Raw genomic sequence first — 21,630 nt, 5'->3', positions numbered from 1 at the left:
TGGAGTACTCAGTGGCGTTGTCTTGTCACATACACCATCGCCATGGCCAAATGGTTGGAGCTACAAACTCATAAGTAACTCCTTTTGAATAAGGAGAGTGTCTGGAACACGTGGATGTGTTAAGTGTTGCTGTAAGATGCCCAAAAGCCATAAAATCAACCAAATAATAGTGAGTCAGTGGAAAATCACTCTGATCAATTCCACTTACAATTTAAATTCCTAAAAAGTTACCAGTTGGAGCTAAAATATAATAGAAGTGTGTTCTATATTCAGTAGAGTCTGGAACAAGGTTTTGCTCTAGGTTACAGTGGTTCCCAACCAGGGGTACTAGGACCCCCGGGGGTACTTGGCCTCTCCACAGGGGGTACTTGAAAACATTCATGACACCATAGGCTTACTAGTGAAATTTACTTGAGGGGGTACTCCCAAGCAGAGAAAAGTTTTGTCGGTGGTCCTGTAATTGGAAAAAACACTGCTCTAGGACACCCACGGGCTGATCTGCAGTGGTGAGGATTAGCACAGTACTGTCGGGAAATGGACAGAGGGTAAAGAGTAGATATAAAAAGTCTTCACACCCCTGTGAAAATGCCAGGTTTTTGTGATTTTAAAGAATGAGACAAAGATAAATCATGTCAGAACTTTTTCCACTTTTAATGTGACCTCAATTGAAAAACAAACTGAAATCTTTGAGGGGGAAAAATAAAAAGCTTACAATAACCTTGTTGCATTAGTGTGCACACCCTCTTATAACTTGGGATGTGACTGTGATCAGAATTAACCAACCACATTCAAACTCATGTTAAATATAACTCATTACACACCTGCCATCATTTAAAGTGACTCTGATTAATCACAAATAAAGTTCAGCTGTTTTTTTTTTTTGCATCTCAGAGCAAAAGCCATTGTCCGCAGAGAGCTTCCAAAGCATCAGAGGGATCTCATTGTTGAAAGATATAAGTCAGGAGAAGCATTAGATACAGTGGGGAGAACAAGAATTTGATACACTGCCACATTTGCAGGTTTTCCCACTTACAAAGCATGCACAAAGAAGTCTGTAATTTTTATCATTTTTTATCAAAAAAAATACATCCAGAAAATCACATTGTATGATTTTTAAGTAATTCATTTGCATTTTATTGCATGACAGTAAGTATTTGATACATCAGAAAAGCAGAACTTAATGTTTGGTACAGAAACCTTTGTTTGCAATTACAGAGATCATATGTTTCCTGTAGTTCTTGACCAGGTTTGTACACACTGTAGCAGGGATTTTGGTCCACTCCTCCATACAGACATTCTCCAGATCCTTCAGGTTTCTGGGCTGTCGCTGGGCAATTCGGACTTTCAGCTCCCTCCAAAGATTTTCTATTAGGTTCCGGTCTGGAGACTGGCTAGGCCACTCCAGGACCTTGAGATGCTTCTTACGGAGCCACTACTTAGTTGCCCTGGCTGTGTGTTTCAGGTCGTTGTCATGCTGGAAGACCCAGCCACGACCCATCTTCAATACTCTTACTGAGGGAAGGAGGTTGTTGGCCAAGATCTCATGATACATGGCCCCATCCATCCTCCCCTCAATACGGTGCAGTCGTTCTGTCCCCTTTGCAGAAAAGCATCCCCAAAGAATGATGTTTCCACCTCCATGCTTCACGGTTGGGATGGTGTTCTTGGGGTTGTACTCATCCTTCTTCTTCCTCCAAACATGGCGAGTTTAGACCAAAAGTTTAGACCAAAAAGCTCTATTTTTGTCTCATCAGACCACATGACCTTCTCCCATTCCTCCTCTGGATCATCCAGATGGTCATTGGCAAACTTCAGATGGGCCTGGACATGCGCTGGCAAGACTTTGCGTGTGCTGCAGGATTTTAATCCATGACGACGTAGTGTGTTACAAATTGGTTTTCTTTGAGACTGTGGTCCCAGCTCTCTTCAGGTCATTGACCAGGTCCTGCCGTGTAGTTCTGGGCTGATCCCTCACCTTCCTCATGATCATTGATGCCGCACGAGGTGAGACCTTGGAGCCCCAGACCAAGGGAGATTGACCATCATCTTGAATTTCTTCCACTTTCTAATAATTGCACTAACAGTTTTTGCCTTCTCAAGCTGCTTGCCTATTGTCCTGTAGCCCATCCCAGCCTTGTGCAGGTCTACAATGTTATCCCTGATGTCCTTACACAGCTCTCTGTTCTTGGCCATTGTGGATAGGTTGGAGTCTGTTTGATTGAGTGTGTGGACAGGTGTCTTCTTAAAGAGTAAGAACGTGAGGGCTTCTTAAAGAAAAACTAACAGGTCTGTGAGAGCCGGAATTCTTACTGGTTGGTAGGTGATCAAATGCTTATTTCATGCAAATAAACGCAAATATATTATTAAAAATCATACAATGTGATTTTCTAGATTCTTGTTTTAGATTCCGTCTCTCACAGTTGAAGTGTACCTATGATAAAAATTACAGACCTCTACATGCTTTGTAAGTAGGAAAACCTGCAAAATCAGCAGTGTATCAAATACTTGTTCTCCCCACTGTAGACCATGGAACACAGTGAAGACAATCATCATCAAGTGGAGAAAATATGGCACAACAGAGACATTACCAAGAACTGGACTTCCCTCCAAAATTGATGAAAAGACGAGAAGAAAACTGGTCAGGGAGGCTTCCAAGAGGCCTACAGCAACATTAAAGGAACTGCAGGAATTTACTTATAGTACTGGCTGTGTGTTACATGTGACAACAATCTCCCGTATTTTTCAGATGAATGGGCTATGGGGTAGGTTGGCAAGACGGTAGCCTTTTCTTACAAAGAAAAACATCCATGCCCAGCTGAAGTTTGCAAAAACAAACATCAAGTACCCTAAAAGCATGTGGGAAAATGTGTTATGGTCTGATGAAACCAAGGTTGAACTTTTTGCCCATAATTCCAAAAGGTATGTTTAGTGCAAAAACAACACTGCACATCACCCAAAGAACACCATACCCACAGTGAAGCATGGTGGTGGCAGCATCATGCTTTGGGGCAGTTTTTCTTCAGCAGGAACCGGGGCCTTAGTCAGGGTGAAGGGAATTATGAACAGTTCCAAATACCAGGCAGTTTTGTCACAAAACCTTCAGGCGCCCGTTAGAAAGCTGAAGATGAAGTTCACCTTTCAGCATTACAACAACTCAAAGCACTCATCCAAATCCAAATCTTCACCAGAAGAAGATTAACGTTTTGGAATGGCCCAGCCAGAGCTCAGACCTGAATCCAATTGAACATCTGTGGGGTGATCTGAAGAGGGCTGTGCACAGGAGATGTCCTCACAATCTGACAGATTTGGAGCGCTTTTGCAAAGAAGAGTGGGCAAATATTGCCACATCAGTATGTGCCATGCTAATAGACTCCTACCCAAAAAGACTGAGTGCTCTAATAAAATCAAAAAGTGCTTCAACAAAGTATTAGTTTAAGGGTGTGCACACATATGCAACCAGTTTATTGTGAGTTTTATATTTTTTATTTTGCCCCTCAAAGATTTCAGGTGTAGACTTTTTATATCCACTGTAAGTCCCTAAACTTAACATTTTCAAAATGTGATTTTTCAAAATGGGGACAGGAAATATTCAACTTTAACCACAATTTGGAAAACATTTTTGTCCCTGTCATATAGTTAAGTCTGAAACAGACACACACACAGAGTTCTGTGTTAGTGTTTGAGACAAACTGCTGGGAGTGTGTTTAGTGCAGACCTTGAGCAGCTGTTAAGCTGTGATGTTTTTTTAGTCCTCTCTTCTGGCTGTGCTAAAAGCATGTGTGAAACACCCCAATGAGCTCTTTGTCTTGTCGAGGCCTGCCGTAGCACCAACCAGATGTGTAGATTTTGTTTTATAAGTACAATCCATAGGCCTAAAATGCTAATTCATAGGCTTACATTATACATCCATAGGCCTAATTTTTACATCCATAGTCTTCTGAGGGACTACTATCATAGTCTTCTGAGGGACCACTATCATAGTCTTCTGAGGGACCACTATCATAGTCTTCTGAGGGACCACTATCATAGTCTTCTGAGGGACTACTATCATAGTCTTCTGAGGGACCACTATCATAGTCTTCTGAGGGACCACTATCATAGTCTTCTGAGGGACCACTATCAAAGTCTTCTGAGGGACCTCTATCATAGTCTTCTGAGGGACCACTATCATAGTCTTCTGAGGGACCACTATCATAGTCTTCTGAGGGACCACTATCATAGTCTTCTGAGGGACCACTATCATAGTCTTCTGAGGGACCACTATCATAGTCTTCTGAGGGACCACTATCATAGTCTTCTGAGGGACCACTATCATAGTCTTCTGAGGGACCACTATCATAGTCTTCTGAGGGACCACTATTATAGTCTTCTGAGGGACCACTATCATAGTCTTCTGAGGGACCACTATCATAGTCTTCTGAGGGACCACTATCATAGTCTTCTGAGGGACTACTATCATAGTCTTCTGAGAGACTACTATCATGTAAATGTCAAGCTGTTGTAGATGAGCCTTCTGTTTGTACTGGCTGGTAATGCGATGGAAGGGGTTTCAGTTCCTTCCCTGGTTCCACTCTCCGCTCAGCCTTCTATCTAAAGCCCTTGTGGTGAGAGTAGTGCTGGGTGTCTGGATCAGAATCTGGGCTGAGGGTTAGGTGGTTGTTTACTTAAAAACAGTGCAGGTGTGTGTGTGTGGAGTCTGCAGAGCTTGCAGAGAGTGTGAACTGAAAACATGACTCAACTTTACTGACAGGCATTGATGTTTTAAGTACCTACAAAACAACAGGAGGCGTGCAGGGCTCTCTCTATTTCTTTTGTGGTTTGCTGTCTGAACAGTGCCGCCAGTTGGCGTGTTTCACACAGGCTGGCTAGGCCATTCACTTGCCTCCTCGGGCCAATCAGAAGTCAGGTGCAGCCAAGCCTTTTCCTTCCCACGCTACCTCACTAGCTTAGCTAGCCAACCACCACCACATGTCCCTCATCTCACTGCCATCCTAACATCACCAACCCCTGCATGCCGGGTTACTCCACCACTGTTATCCACTGGCAATCGGCCCTTCATTCTGTACATACCGTTCAAGCATTCCCTCTCCCAGCCACATAACACTCCGACTGACCCACATTGAGAGTGGCCAGTATGGCAAATAATGTAACTCTTTGGGGACAAGACTAGCACTGAGCTCTACAGTACGGTCCCATTTATAGATAGGACACTGATAATTTCATCTAATTTTAACCAGGTGGCATCCTCCCTGTCTCATTCTGTGGGTTTGGGTTGGGGTGGGGTGCTGGAAGGTTGCTGTCGTGGGCCTGTGTGTGACGGTTCAGGGGTGGATTGAGCTTACTGGGGCTCATTGCCACTAGGCCCGCGGGCGAGGGTCCGCACAGGCTTAGCCTGGTACTCTGTGTCCTGTCTCTCTCTGAACAAAAGCAGCTGAGAAAACACCCACAATAATGCCCTTGGCTGGAGAGAGCCAGTTCAGACCGGCAGCTAGCAGAGCAGGAAGGAAGAGAAGGAGGCAGGAATGAGGGAAAGAAGGAGGGGCTTAGATAAGTGTCTTGGATGTCTGATTGGAGCTCAGTGGAATGTCTTGCAGGGATGGCTTCACTCCCACTGATGTAGTGCTCCCTGCAGACTCTATATTTAGACCAGTGGTGCACCAGTTGGCTAGCATCAGTGTTCACAGTGATATCGATTGTGTTAGATAAGCACAACACAGGATATCTCCAGGACCAGAACCAAGACACTCTGATGGCATTGCGGGGTGTTTGTGTGGTGATTCACACTCATTGTTCTGCATTATTTTTTGTGCCTTTCTGTGAGTTTCATTTCTGTCACGGAAGCGCTGTTTCTTTGTCTGCAGTTTAATTAATTATAGTTTAGTCCTTTTGCAGACGCTCATATCCCGAGGGTCTTAGAGTTAATGCATTTTAAGCAACTAGGTAGAGCACAAAACTCAGTAGTAATAAGTACACTCTCCTCAAATAATTTAATAATAAATCTAATAATCATTACCAAGTGTTGCTTCACAATGGCAACATGAGGGATGGGATGTCCAAAAGCCCAGAAGATCCCAGGACGAGGGAATTACATTCTTATGGAAAACTGTTATTCCACACCAAATGGCCCTGTGTGGAAAAGTGTATATATCACGCCCAGCTGACAGAAAAACAACAACAGCCTGCCGTCCAACCATGCGCTATTGACAGAAAGGGAAGCCATTGGATTGGCTGTTGTTCTACAACATGGGCCAATGGCATTCGACCGGGCCCTCTGCCCTGGCACTTGATGACAAACACCCATACAGTTCCCCACAGAGGAGTTTCTATTCTCCTGGCCAGTGTGCATCCTCTGCTCTGCTCTCCACTCTGTCTCAGTGCCAGTTATCTCTTGGGTGCATGGCTGCCTGGAACTGGGTTGTGAGGGAGAGAGGGACCCTTTGTGCAGTTTGATCATAAATCACGACTGAAACGCAGGCTTTCAGTCGTTGGTGCTGGCGTGCTTCCTGTTTTACCAGAATGTGCTGTGTACATACTGTACAACTACTAACTTACCCAGACACACACAGAGACAGACACACACACACACACGCAGACAGACACAGAGACACACACGCAGACAGACACAGAGACAGACACAGACACACTGAGACCGACACACATACAGACAGACACAGACACACTGAGACAGACAGACAGACACAGAGACAGAAACACAGACAGACACAGAGACAGACACAGACACACTGAGACAGACACTCAGACAGACACACATGCAGACAGACAGACATAGACACACACAGACAGACACACACCCGACTGTGATTTCACTTAGCACAGTGCTTGAGAGTCTCGGGTCAAATCCAGCATCTGTACCTAGGATAGGATAGTACTTTATTGTGTTTATTTTGCCATGACATTTCTTCTACCTCAGTGGTTCTCTATCTGTGGCTCACTTACCTTTGTAGTTATTTTTAATACAGCAATTAACACATTTACATTTGTTTGTTATGTTTGATATTTCATACCTCGGCAGAGAAAATATATCTTTGACTTTTTTCCAGAGAAAATCATATTCAGGCGGCAGGCTAATGATTAGAGCATTGGTCTGACGTGTCCTTGACTGAGGCGCTTAACGTTAGTTGCTCTGGATTAGTGTCTGCTAAAATGTAGACGTTAAATATTAGTCATGCTAGTTCACCCACAAGCCACACACTATATAAGTTCCATCTCCATGTTTTGTCATGGGAAAGGAGATGCTTGTCATTTGTCAGGGTCCAACCGAGATTGGGCTTCCACCTCAAACCGAACCTTGACGAATTAGAACGTTTATTGTTGCGCGGTGAGCTGCTGCCGTGAGTAGTTAGGGTTAAAGCAATAAGGGTATCTTCAGTAGTAATCAAACGCATGTGGTCAGTTGCGAGTGGCTAACTACAGAAACGTCCCTGTCTGCTTCCTTCCCTGTCTGTTGGTGTGTCTGTCTGGCAGAGTTTATAGGGAATCGTGTTATAGAACACCAAGACGCTGTGTGATTTTTGAAATGGAATTGTTTCCCACAATGAATTTGGGGCATGCTAAAACACAAAGGTGACTGCAAAACATTTTGGGGAATATGCTACTTCCTATGCTCTCCTTCAGGTCAAACAGGCCATTTTCTCTTTTCCCATGATGCCCTTTTTATTCCTTTAATTATTTAAGTATGCCCCACTGCCAGGGATTCACTTCATACATCTAAACAAACAAATACGAAGAAGACAGCTTGTGTCATAGTTTTTATGGCTAGCTTGTTTCTCCCACTGTTTACAGATACCGCGATCAGACCCAGTGTCTACTAGCCGTATCTGTCATTACTAGCCCTGATAACCACCCAGCCAGTCTCTGTTGCTCAGTGTACTGCAGTGCCCATTAACACCTTAAGCCACACCTATCGGCAGTACACCTGTGTGTCTGGTTGTGTGATATTTGATAATCGGCCAGCGATGTTCTGTCACTCTGTTAAGGTATTATCCCCCCGGTCCCGGCTCAGCTTTCGCGCGTTATCATAACGTTAATGAAACTTTATGATAATGTGTTTCATCAAATTGTGTATTTTACTCGATGTGTAGAATGACATTAGATCATAGATTGCGCACCTCCATTGAGCGCACACAGCTTTTCCAAGTGCTTGAGTAGCAACCTTGGTCAGGTCTCTGTTACGTCACCACAGAGTCACCGTTAGCCCACAGAGTCACCGTTAGCCCACAGAGTCACCGTTAGCCCGCAGAGTCACCGTTAGCCCGCAGAGTCACCGTTAGCCCGCAGAGTCACCGTTAGCCCGCAGAGTCACCGTTAGCCCGCAGAGTCACCGTTAACCCACAGAGTCACCGTTAGCCCACAGAGTCACCGTTAGCTCTCAGACAGAAAGGTCGTAAGGAGAAGAACATGCCTTCTGCAGCAGAAGACTGATCAGTGAAATTCAACACTACTGTTGTTTGCTCCTTGGGGTTTAAGGCCGGGTGTCTCTGTAAAGCACTTTGTGACAACTGCTGTTGTAAAAAGGGCTTTATAAATACATTTGATTGATTGATTGATCAGTGGACGGGCTATGTCTGTCTTTGGCCCAGGCCTTTTGAGTGGATCGTGTCCTCTTATCACACTCTCCGTTGCTTGATTAGAAGAGAAAATGTAGCGTTTTGTGTGCGTGACTTCATGCCTGTGTCTACGTGTGTGTCTTCACCCTTTCCCCCATCCACCTGGAACCCTCCTCCTGCACCATACACAACTGCCAACTGGAAACGGTATCAACCGGTTGTTTGTTTAAGAACTCGACAATAGATTTGGGGACTGATTCCTGGAACAATTGCAACTGGCTCAGGGTTCCAGTAAGGGAAGTGATGAAGAGAGTTGGGGAAAAAGAGAGGGGGATGAAGTAGAGGAACTGTGTTTGAAGGTCGTGTGACAGGGTGTGGCTAGTCGCTAACTATTCCCGACCGATTTCGAGGAGCCACCCGGCGACCCGGGCAGGTTGGGGTTTCGGCCCCGCGGCCGAGCGTTCCCGGCATGAGCTCTTAAGAGCGAGCGGCCTGACGAAAACAACAATGAGCCAACTGCCGCGTCACCTCCCCCCTACCAGGCCTTTTAGGTGTTTACCTCAGGACAGAGGCTGCGCCTTGCACTATTTGTTGCCCCGGGTGGCCCCTGGCAACCGCATTGTGCAGTAAATCGACCGTGTCTGTGGCATGACAGGCGGGGCAACTCAACACATCACTTGGTCCGGTTGGAAGGGAGAGCTTGTTTTCCGCCCCGCGCGCTACTTATGTGCTTATATGGAGAGCTGTTTGTATTTGCCCGTGTTTACTGATAGTCGTCCTGGAAAGGCTTTGGCTCTGGGCCTGCGTTTGGTTGGGGCCGTGGGTTACAACACAAGCAACAGTTGCTCTCTCGTTGAAATCTGTGACAGAGCCATGATGTGTCGGGACTTTTCTGCACCGAAATCCAGTTACTTCCCTGGCCTTTACGCAAAGTCAGAGGTTGGCAGGATTTCTGTCTGGTGAATCTGATACTGTCAGGCATTTTAAAAATGCTTTGTTGAGAAGGGAGACATCTACAGCGGCCTGCTGAGATGAATGTGCTGTGAGAATGTGTCACTGGGCGACCTGTATTTGTGCCAGGGTTCCATTGCTGATGGCATAAGCCATGTATTTGATATGTTTGTGTGGTGAGATATACTACACCGATCAGCTATAACATTACGACCACTGACAGGTGAAGGGAATAACACTGATACACCCATCAGCCATAACATTACGACCACTGACAGGTGAAGGGAATAACACTGATACACCCATCAGCCATAACATTACGACCACTGACAGGTGAAGTGAATGACACTGATACACCGATCAGCCATAACATTACGACCACTGACCGGTGAAGTGAATAACACTGATACACCCATCAGCCATAATTTTACGACCACTGACAGGTGAAGTGAATGACACTGATACACCCATCAGCCATAACATTACGACCACTGACAGGTGAAGTGAATGACACTGATACACCCATCAGCCATAACATTACGACCACTGACAGGTGAAGTGAATGACACTGATACACCCATCAGCCATAACATTACGACCACTGACAGGTGAAGGGAATAACACTGATAATCTCGTTACCATGGCACCTGTCAGTGGGTGGGATTTATTAGGCAGCAAGTGAACATTCTGTCCTCAGAGTTGAGGTGTTAGAAGCAGGAAAAATGGGCAAGCGTAAGGATCTGAGCGACTTTGACAAGGGCCAAATGGGGGACCTACCAATATTAGGCAGGTGGTCATAATGTTATGGCTGATCGGTGTAGGACAGATGGCAATATGGGAGAGGTGGAGATGTGAGAGAGATGGATGTTGTGTTGTAATGAGCGTCAGATCCAGACAATGTTGTTATTTTGTGTGTCCATGTTTCGGTTGACCTTTTAGCTGACCCCCCCCTCCTATTTTCTCTCCTCCCCCCCTTCTGTGTTGTAGGTGTGCTTCCTGGTGTCTGTGTTTCGGGGTCGTGTCCTAACGGAGGACAGCTGTGCCGTTCTGGGCCTGTTCTCACACTACTTTCACCTCAGCCAGTTCAGCTGGATGCTCATCCAGGTAAGTTCTGCTGTCGATGTGTCATGGTGTGTTGTCTGAGCAGGGTGGTTCCAGCCTTTTCTAGCCCAACTGTTCGTTCTGGTTGATGGCGTTCCCATCTGACATCTGAAATTATTGCGTTGCCCATACAGCAATCTAATATATGGCCATAGACACTGAAATATTTATATATATTAAAATATTAAAATCTATGATATTTTATGTTAATTACATATTTCAGTCTGATATGTATAAACACTGACAATTCTTGTGAATTTTGACATATATGTACATATATGTACACACCTCTCCAGAAAAAAGTAAGATACCACTGCACCCTTTTACATTCCTTTCCAAAATTGTTGAAAGGAAGGTTTTGAGTGAGGAACAGAAGCGTTAAATTTTATGTGGTCTCTTCATTTTAACCCTTCTGTTCCTCACTCAAACCTTTCCTTTTCAACTTTTTTGGAAAGGAAAGAAAAAGGTGCATTGGTCTCTTAATTTTTTCCGGAGCTGTATGTGTTGATCAAACCATATTCATGTTTAAAACACATATATTCTCATATAATACATATAAGTTATATACATATATTGCCATATTACATTTTCGGTATTGGTGTGGGGACCGAGAATGCATCAGTAATAAAGCCCTGGCTACCACAGTGTAAGGCAGGTAAGAACAATTGGATTGCTTTTAATGGTGAATAGTTAGGACAGGATTTTTATTCCAAACACACTGGTTGTTGATCGTAAAAAATTAAATAAAGATTTCGCCCCCAAATATAATTACTTGAATTTTACTCCTGGAGATCAGCAGGTTTGAAAACTCACTGCCAAAAGTTGGTGTCTTTATGTAATGTGCTGTTTGCTAGTTTGTCTCTTCAATGTGGTTGTAGTAATGACACTCTCAACTCCCTTTGGCTCATCTAGGTTAAGCATTTAGATTTGGAGAACTAATTACGCATTTTCCCACTGACTTGTGAAGGTGCTAACGCTGTTCTGGTTTATCCAGTATGTTCCACAAGCCTTCCTGGACGTTTGCCAGTGTTAAGCGCCTGGGGTTAAAATCTCTGTGATACCACACACCCTTCTGAACCTCTTCCACTGTGACATAACTGCTCCAAAAAAGACACCGTTCCATAACACACACAATGGGCTCTCAAAACGAGTAGGCTTCAAATCAGTAAGCTTAATTGAAAAGAGGCTGTTTTGATGACCTTTGACCTGACATAACTTAGTTCACTACACATGGGGAACATTACCTGGTTCACTACACATGAGGAACATTACCTAGTTCACTACACATGGGGAACATTACCTAGTTCACTACACATGGGGAACATAACCTAGTTCACTACACATGATGAACATTACCTAGTTCACTACACATGAGGAACATTACCTAGTTCACTACACATGGGGAACATTATCTAGTTCAATACACATGGGGAACATAACCTAGTTCACTACACATGGGGAACATAACCTAGTTCACTACACATGGGGAACATTACCTAGTTCACTACACATGAGGAACATTACCTAGTTCACTACACATGAGGAACATTACCTGGTTCACTACACATGAGGAACATTACCTAGTTCACTACACATGAGGAACATTACCTGGTTCACTACACATGGGGAACATTACCTGGTTCACTACACATGAGGAACATTACCTGGTTGACCACACATGGGGAACATAACCTAGTTCACTACACATGGGGAACATAACCTAGTTCACTACACATGGTGAACATTACCTAGTTCACTACACATGGTGAACATTACCTAGTTCACTACACATGGGGAACATTACCTAGTTCACTACACATGGGGAACATTACCTAGTTCACTACACATGGGGAACATAGGCTGTTTGCAGAGTTCTGTCGTATCGTTTGGAAAACAGCCTTAAGAGCCAGGCTCAGCGGTGTAATTGCATGTTTTTCAGGGCCTGATCAAAAATACTTTCCAGATGACAGAGATGTTTGATGGAATTCCTTGTAAGTTAATAGAAAACACTGCAGTCTAGACTGGATCACACCAGGCACATGAAATGTTTGCACTGGCGATTTTAGAGCTCGTCCGGTGGTGCTGGTAAACAGCAAGTGAAAGGTCACGCCGCGATAGAGAAACACGGTTGTGTGAAGGTGATGCCGTTACCCATTTGACATTTTAACTCCTTCCTGACCTACAGTTGGTGTTTGAAATGGACAAAGTGCCATTTACTTTCTCCATTCGTCTCTTTGACTCTCTGTCGTTGTTCACAACCACCCGGATGGGGTGTGGGATTCACTGTCTTGCGTTTTAGCCATCCCTTTCTGCCTTGAAAACATCGCTTCCATCCGCAACAACGCTTCCATCCCTACTCCCTCTTCAATACCCCGTGCTGTTGATCAGGGGGGGCCCTGTCTGGTTCTCCCCTTCAGCTGTCAGTTCGTGGCCTAGTTGCGTGTGCAGGGACGCCAGCCATTGCAGGTCTTTTCAGGGACCCGCATGTCGCGACCCTGAACAGTGAACTCGAGTGAACCGTTGCAGCGATGAGGGAGTGCAGGTCAATCCCAAGCTAGAACACGCCAGTACCTTACTGAATGAGCCCGATTAGGGACTCTTACACTGAACGGTCCTCCTACCACAGAACCGCTGGGCTCCACAACGGTAGCAGCAAGCAGACAGCCGCTTATACTGGTGAAGCTCAAAGAAAGTTCAATTCTGTTGACTGTCCATTATGCGTGACAAAATAGATTTTCTCTCTCTTGTTCTTCCCTCAACCCTTGCTCTCTCGCTCCCTCTGTCAGTTGATCGATTTCAGAGGGCTTTATTTGCATAGAAAACATTTGTTTATGTTGCCAAAGCACATGGAAAGTAGGAAAGATATAATAAGTAAAAAAACAAACAGACTATCTCTCTCTCCATGTCTTTCTCCTTCTCAGCCACTGGTAATACAATGCCCTGAGGAGAATAACATACACAGAAAGCAGAGGTTTTTTGTGACTTGCCTGACCCCACTTATCGAAAACTCGTCTCTCATCTCATAAATGGAATGGCAAGATACTGTACACAATGTCCTGTTCACCATCTCAAAGTCAGGCTTACAGCCTTACAACACTTTACACAATCAAGTGTCATTATTGTAACTGTTGATAATACATGGTTCACAGCATTTTGCACCTGAGATAATTCACTTGATTAAAAGCTACTCCTGTAGAGTACACACAGCCACTCCACTAGATTAAAAGCTACTCCTGTAGAGTACACAGCCACTCCACTAGATTAAAAGCTACTCCTGTAGAGTACACAGCCACTCCACTAGATTAAAAGCTACTCCTGTAGAGTACACAGCCACTCCACTAGATTAAAAGCTACTCCTGTAGAGTACACAGCCACTCCACTAGATTAAAAGCTACTCCTGTAGAGTACACAGCCACTCCACTAGATTAAAAGCTACTCCAGTAAAGGACATAACCACTCCACTAGAGTACAATATACTCCAATTGAGTACACAGCTACTCCATTAGATTATAAAATAGTCTACTAGAGTACACAGTTACTCCACCAGATTCCAAGATACTGTACATGAACATAGTTATTCCACTAGATTGTAAGCTACTCCAATTGAGCACACAGCTCTTTCATGTAATTTTGGCTCTCATTCTCAAGTGTGTTTCTTCCTATTGGCTGATAAATACCCCTTCTGAAATATCTCCCTTCCTATTTGCTGCCCCCCCCCCCCAGGCTGTAAACTTCTGGCAGGTGTTGGTGATGAATGACGAGCACACGGACAGACGGTACCTGGTGTACTTCCTGCTGGGCTGGGGGCTTCCTGCCCTGGTTGTCATCATCCTGGTGGTCGTGCTGCTGGGGGGCTTCGGCTGGACCATACACAATGTCTACGGCCTGGTGCACGGAGACATGTATGTGAAGGAAACGCACACACCTACAGGAGCGCGCACACACACACACGTAGGAGTACACTCATACAGACACACATCGCCCTTGACCCAGTGCCTGCTGTCACACAGACCGTTGAGGTTGTGTGAGTTTCGGTCCTGATGTCTGCTCAGCCTCCTGTAGGCCTCCCACTGTTTTACCAGCAGCCGTTGTTAACGGAACAGTTAATAGCCAGGCCATTCGACCTAATGAGAGTACTTTATTACGTGTTCACAGCCATTTTGTCCGTCCGTTTATTTTTGACATACATTTTCGTCTGTGTCACCTAGCGATAATATCAGTCGCAAAAAGCAGCAGCGGGTTATTGGAGGGCACATGTGGGAACACTTTTTGTACTTTGAAATGGTACAAGCTTGACATGACAGTTTGTCTACATCCAGGTGGGACCATGGAGAGAAATCCCCAGTAGTGTCAGCAGTTCCAGAGGTGTGGATTATCAGATGAATGAGTCTCTCTTGACATTGGAGGTGGAGGTGGTTTCCTGGGTGGAGAGGTGTTGCTTTAAATAACCCACGCAGATAACTTTTTATACACCTCCAGGTGGGGGCCTGTGAGGTCATCCCCTCAAAACACACATCCATAATTCAGAACTCAGAATTACAAGACCGTGTGTGTGTGTGTGTGTGTGTGTGTGTGCGCGACGGATGTGTGTTTCGTTTCCAGGAATAACCTATATCCTGAGGGCATGGAAGAGTCACCCATAACAGTAAACCTATTACCTCACACCTCTGTTCCTCTGGAAACCGGTTTCAATGACAACGCGTTCACTGTTTTTTTTTCACACACGAACAAAGATGTTCTATGCTCTAGTTCAATGGTACTATTATTTCAGAAGGTCCAGTAAGTCAAGAATAAACAAAAAAAATATCACGTTTCACTATTTCCTCAGTTGTTGCCGTAAGTCATGGGTTTGTCGAGCAAAACCTCCTCACTACCACTCTAGGGATGGATGTTTGCTCTTCTTTCAAGCGACAGCTCATTATTGGTGCCAGAGATCTGTCGTCTCAGGCTGGAGTTGTTGGGTTAAAATGCCTCTCCATTGACCAAAGGTTTGAAAAGTATTTCCACATCAATCAGTGAGCCCCGGTCTGTCTGTCTGGTTGCTGTCTACCTGTCTCTCAGCTTGGAAGTAGTTTAACTGCTTGTTTCTCCTCTCTGTGTGCGCGTGCATCTGCTCGCCTGTCTGTCTGTACAGTATGTGTTGTATGTACTGTATGCGCGTGTGTGTGTTCGAGTGTGTCTTTCTGTACAACCCTGTGAAGGGCCTGACTGAAAAAGGGCCACTGTTTGGTTGCCATGGAGACACTACAGGTGCATCCATTGAAGCCGGCTTGAAGGGTCCTCACATGTGCACCGGGCAGCGTTAATCATCACCCAGAGGGGGAGAGACCCTGGGACTTAATTATCCTGGTCCGGTCCTGGTCGGAGTGTTGTGGAGCCTGAGTTAGGCAACCGGTTCGTTTGTTTTTGAAAGGCGGCGCGCCTGGCAGCCGGATTAAAATGACTGTGAGGTTGGCGGAAACCCAGACGATCGGGGCATCATGATATTATCTGGCGTGATGTTATCTTGGTCCTGGTGCACCAAAGCCGTCGCACTGTACAGTTAATTTGATTCGGCTAATCAATTTAACTTCAGTCATTTGATATGAATCAGGTGTGAAAGGGCCGTGGGGCAAACGTTAAATGCCAGCGTCAGCATTGGGAAACGCTGTCTGGAATTAATTGTGCTGAGTGTTGAGTGATATTAATTTACCCTGGTATTTTACACTCAGGAGCAGCTGTTTATTATTATTCCATTGTGCTGTACTTGTTCCATGGCAATACAGTTGAATCTTATCTAATCTTACGTCGACTTGGAAAGGTGAAGATAGTCGTAGAACAGTTTCCTGTTTTTCATTTAGTCTTTGGATTACTATCACTTGTCTTGTGATAGTAACCACAATGTCTCCGTTATAGTAAATATATGTTTTTTGAAGTAGCAATCAGGAAAGGTAGTAAGACACTTGGACATTACATTTCCCTCCTCTTAAATGGCCTGGAAACTACGTAGAAACCTCCAGGGCATGTGGCAAGGAGAGGGAGTGGTCTCTGGGAGTTGGTTCTTGAGAGTCAGACAGTTGAGGTCTGAAATGTGAAAGGCAGGAGTGGCAATAGGGGAAGTCTGAGCGCCTTCTTTCTGCCTCCCTCTCTCCTTCTTTCTCTTTCCCTCTCTTTCCACCTCTCTGTCCCTCTCTCCCTGCCCCCTGGTCTTCCATTGGTCTGCTGGTCTGTGGTCTGATGGTGGGTGGGTGTTAACCTCTGTTTGACAAGGAGGGGTAGAACGTTGACCCTTATTACTCAACAGAGGAGCAAGAGGAACAAAAGAGAGGTGGAGGTTTAGTTTGTATGGATAAAAAATAAGCCATGTAAAATGTGTCTTTTATCTAGAGGCTGGAGAACTTAAATAGAAGGGAATAATAATGTAATTATAGTATACCTTGTAACTTGTTTATCCTCTTAATTATTTATCTCAAATGGACATTTCATATAATTTAGCAGACACTCCCCAAGTTACAGCATTGACCTCCTACATGTTGATAATGGCCTCTTGTGGGATTTGAACCCACAACCCTGGTGCTGCAAGCTCCATGCTCTTACAAAGTGAGCTGCATGGGAAATATGGGACATGTTGTGATACAAGGAGAAAAGTGTTTTAACTGTGAAAAAGCTACAGGGTTTGGATTCTGCATACGTGATCAGTGAGGAGTGGAGTTCCCCCATGGGAATCAAACCCAAAACCAAGCATTGAAATAATCATGTACAATCTAGGTTTCCTGTCTTTACTCTTATCTGTGTTGTGTTGTTTCTCCATCCTGTGTCCCTATTCTCTCTCTCCTGGCATAGAGACACAATGTGTGTGTTCTGATTGGTTCATATTTCTCCCACTTCCTACTTTCTTACACTCCTGTCTGCAGCACGCGTGCAATTCTTCACGCCGCCCGATGTCTCTTCAGTCCGTCCAACTCTGTATCCCTTCTTCTGACCATGTTTTCCTAGGCGTGTCTGTCCCGCAGACCAGGGGACAGCTTTCAAAATCAGATGAGCACAGAGGCTTTTTTAAAAAGGGCAAACGGAAAAACATATGCATTCTGTAAATCACTACTATGACGAGATGACAATGTTTAATTAAGGTGCTTTACGTGTTTTCGTTCCTATAGGCCCATAATGTTGTGGACCAGGAAACGTTTCAGCAGTCCCAGTATAAAAACATAATTTGTATATTGGGTTAAAGTGGGTTAATTCCTACTGTTCAAGGCGACTATTGATTGTGGCTGTTTTTCTGTGGGTTGCCCGAGGGGAATGTTGAGGCCTAGCCCTGTGGGATGCCACCGCTGGCACTCTCACCGAGATAACCGGCGCGTCATAACAAGACGCCTGGGATGTTTTTCCCAGACCCAAACACTGACTCCCGACCTTCGTAACGCCACTGGAAAACACCGGAAGATGGAATGGGATGTGGAATATACTCCGGAATATAATACCATTCAGGAGGGGGAGGGAAAGGGAAAGTAGAGAGGGCGTAGTGAGAGAGCAAGACCGACAGAGGCAGGCCAACAGACAGCCCAGACAGCCAAATAGGCCTGGTAGACAAGCAGACAGACAGGCCAGACAAAGAGTTCCTGGGGGACAGACAGACAGGCCAGACACACAGAGTGGCAGGGCGGCAGACAGACAGGCCAGACACACAGAGTGGCTGGGGGACAGACAGACAGGCCAGAAAACAGAGTGGCTGGGGGGCAGACAGGCCGACAGACTGACGGATTCCAGACAACAGGCCTAATTAAGGGCTGAATGAATGTTGTCCCTGCTATATTTTTAGATCTCTAACTTGCTTTCAGTGAGCTTCCAGGGACCCAGGGTGGTGTCAGTGTGGCTGGCCCAGAGGAAAGCAGCCAGGCCTGGGGTGGACACTGTGGCACCATGGGAGGATGACTCACGGGCGGTCGGGTCGGGATTCCCCTCGGAAAGGCCCTCTCCCTGGGCTCCAAGTCTGACTGGGCTGCCCAGAGTAGCGCCGCGCTGAAACGTTTACCCTCATCATCTTGCAGCAGGTGGAAATGGCTGCTGCAAGGATGCCCACACTTTTACCACACACACACAAACACACACAGGTCAAAGGAACTTCACTGTGCTGTAGCTCATCAACCTGTAATATTATAATGATGGATGAAGAGGGAGACCCGTGCCGTAGAACTAAGGACTAAGAGTTTGAAAGTCTGAGCAGAAGCGGTGGACTTGATCCCCTGCCAGAGAGTGTTCATTCTCTGAACAGCAGAAGAGCTTGGAGGTGACAGCAGACCTCCCATCTTGGCTCGCTCTCCACCTCCGTCGCTTTTGGCACGCTGGACCGAATTCTGGACAGGATTCAAGCGAGGGCTAAAGCAGCGGCTAAATGGACATAGGCCTCAACGAAAACAACATTTCAAAAGAAGACAAAATGTTTTGTTTACCCCCCCCCCCTCGAAAGCCTTAAATAGAAAACCCTTTAAGCGTCTTATCCCAAGGTTGCTTCAGGGCTGACCTGTTTGGAAGGTTTAGGTTCATGCTTCTCTTTGAAGCCTGTTATTCAATGGCAGTGCTGAGAGCCTTATGAGTTCTTAGAGGTATCAGGCCCCAATTCATGTTTAAGGATCAACACGTTCCTTTCCTAAGACAGCATAATAAAGGACCATTTACAGAGGTTACATTGACTCTTCGCTTTCGCTATTTAACTAGATCACCCCCCCCCCCCCCCCCCCCCCCCCCACCCGCTTCTCTTTTTTCTCTCACTGTCTGCAGGTGTTTCATTCCTAACATCTATGCGGCCCTGTCCACAGCAGTTCTGGTGCCTCTTATCTGCCTGGTTGGGGTCCTGGTGGTGTTCATCCATGCCTACCAGGTCACGCAGCAGTGGAAGGCCTACGATGATGTTTATCGTGGGCGCACTAACAGCTCAGGTATGGTTCGATGTGCCCCCTCTAGAACATCTGTCTGGAGCCTCCCGGGGTCCGGTCACCTCTCTCTTCCCAACAACCAGATTAGTCAGGCCGGGTGTCTGAAGGGCTCGCAAACCCTCCCGCCTGTCTGTCTGTCTGCCCGCCTATCCGTCTGTCTGTCTGTGCCTGTGTAGTCGTCACTCAGATTGAGCCGTGTGCTAACATCAACGAGAGCTTAGGACAGTTTATCCCCGACGAGCAACAGTCTCTATGGCACACATAATCATTATTTTTCCATCGCTCCCGCTCCAGCAGCCCCCGCCACAGCCCCCCGAGGCTGGCCCATCCACACAGATGGCGGCCGGGGTGTCCTTGTTCCAGCGCTCTGTGGTAGGTTCCCTGAAAAGCCTGTGGAGCTGGCTTGTTACAACACACGTCTAATCCCCCGAAGCAGGAGGCTGGACTATTTTTACAATAGCCTGCAAAGCCAACCGCCCGCCCAACCCACACACATGAACACGCACGCTCACACACCCCTCGTATCACATACAAAGCAAGCTTTTATCAGGGGACACCGGAGTGGCCTCGGCTGAAGCTTAATGCAACCTGGTCTTCAGTGAAACACAAGCAGGCTACTCACATAGGTTAAGGCACCGTGGGTGGAACGTAGATCCTTGCAAACAGAACGTATTCAGTTCATCCACACACACACACACACCAACATGCACACACCTACACACACACGTGTGTGTGTGTGTGTGTGTGTGTGTGTGTATGATCACACAAGCTATCCCTGGATTTACTTTTGGTCCGTCAGCGTCTTCCCTTCATGAGACTCAGCCTAGTCACTCCCTCCAATGACCAAGCAGAGACAGAATTAGTGCCAGGCCACTGATTGGCAAGCTGCTCACCGCCTCCCAGATAAACCGTGTGTGGTCTACACTGTGTGTGTGTGTCTGTGTGTGTGTGTGTCTGTGTGTGTGTGTGTGTGTGTGTGTGTGTGTGTTTGACTGTGTGTGTGTGCGTGTCTGTGTGTGTGTGTGTGTGTCTGTGTGTGTATGTGTTTGACTGTGTGTGTGCGTGTCTGTGTGTGTGTGTGTGTGTGTATGCGTGCCTGTGTATGTGTGCGTGTGTGCGTGTATATGTCTGTGTGTGTGTGTCTGTGTCTGTGTGTCTGTCTGTGTGTGTGTGTCTGTGTACGTGTGCGTGTGTGCGTATATATGTGTGTGTGTGTGTGTCTCTGTGTGTGTGTGTGTGTCTGTGTGTGTGTGTGTGTGTGTCTGTCTGTGTGTCTGTCTATGTGTCTGTCTGTGTGTGTGTGTGTGTGTGTGTCTGTCTGTGTGTCTGTCTATGTGTCTGTCTGTGTGTGTGTGTGTCTGTGTGTGTGTGTGTGTCTGTGTGTGTCTGTGTGTCTGTCTGTGTGTGTCTGTGTGTCTGTCTGTGTGTGTCTGTGTGTGTGTGTTTGTGTGAGGCCCTGCTGACTCGGCACGCTGCTGACACCGTGTCCGTCTGTGGCTCCAGGCTTAGCGCCCGTGGGCCTGCCTGCCACCCAACACCCTGCGGGGAACAATAAATTACCCTCTGTCAATGCGCACGTAGGCCCACGTATGTAGAACCAGTCCAGGGGAGGACCCATTAAACCTGTTAAGCTATGCACATGCTATTAAAACAGCAGTCACACTGGCAGTGTTTAATATATAGACACTGAGGGCGGAGGTGTCCTTGAGGTGTGTGTGTGTGTGTGTTTGTGTGTGTGTGTGTGTGTGTTTGTGTGTGTGTGTGTGTGTGTTTGTGTGTGTGTATTTGTGTGTGTGTGTGTGTTTGTGTGTGTGTTTGTTTGTGTGTGTGTGTGTGTGTGTGTGTGTGTGTGTGTGTGTGTGTGTGTGTGTGTGCGTGCGTGCGCATTTGTCCCATCCAATTTGCCTGTCGCGGGAGCTTGCAATACAGAAACGCGGGGTAACCCTCCCATTTCAAGTGGAAGAAGAAGGTGAACCTGTTTCGTTCTCCGGCGTCTCTCACAAAGGAAGTCGTGAAGTGGAAAATGTTTCCAGTATTGCCCGTGTTCCGACGTGCTCCAGTTTCACCTCCTCACCGGTAATCGTTGATTTATTGTTCTG

General features: G+C 46.1%; 1 protein-coding gene across 2 annotated transcripts in view; it reads left to right on the top strand.

The window, feature by feature from the left end:
- Positions 1 to 21,630, top strand: part of adgrv1 (adhesion G protein-coupled receptor V1) — a 138,032-nt gene that overhangs the window by 91,892 nt on the left and 24,510 nt on the right. For both annotated transcript variants that reach the window (XM_020052796.3, XM_034296435.1), the window contains 3 exons: positions 10,506 to 10,622; positions 14,343 to 14,521; positions 19,377 to 19,534. In XM_020052796.3, coding sequence (XP_019908355.3) covers positions 10,506 to 10,622; positions 14,343 to 14,521; positions 19,377 to 19,534 — 454 coding nt within the window. The remainder of the gene's footprint in view (positions 1 to 10,505; positions 10,623 to 14,342; positions 14,522 to 19,376; positions 19,535 to 21,630) is intronic.

The sequence above is a fragment of the Esox lucius genome, chromosome 13, assembly GCF_011004845.1.
Source record: "Esox lucius isolate fEsoLuc1 chromosome 13, fEsoLuc1.pri, whole genome shotgun sequence".
NCBI classification, from domain to species: Eukaryota; Metazoa; Chordata; class Actinopteri; order Esociformes; family Esocidae; genus Esox; species Esox lucius.
This window is presented reverse-complemented; position numbering and strand designations above follow the sequence as displayed.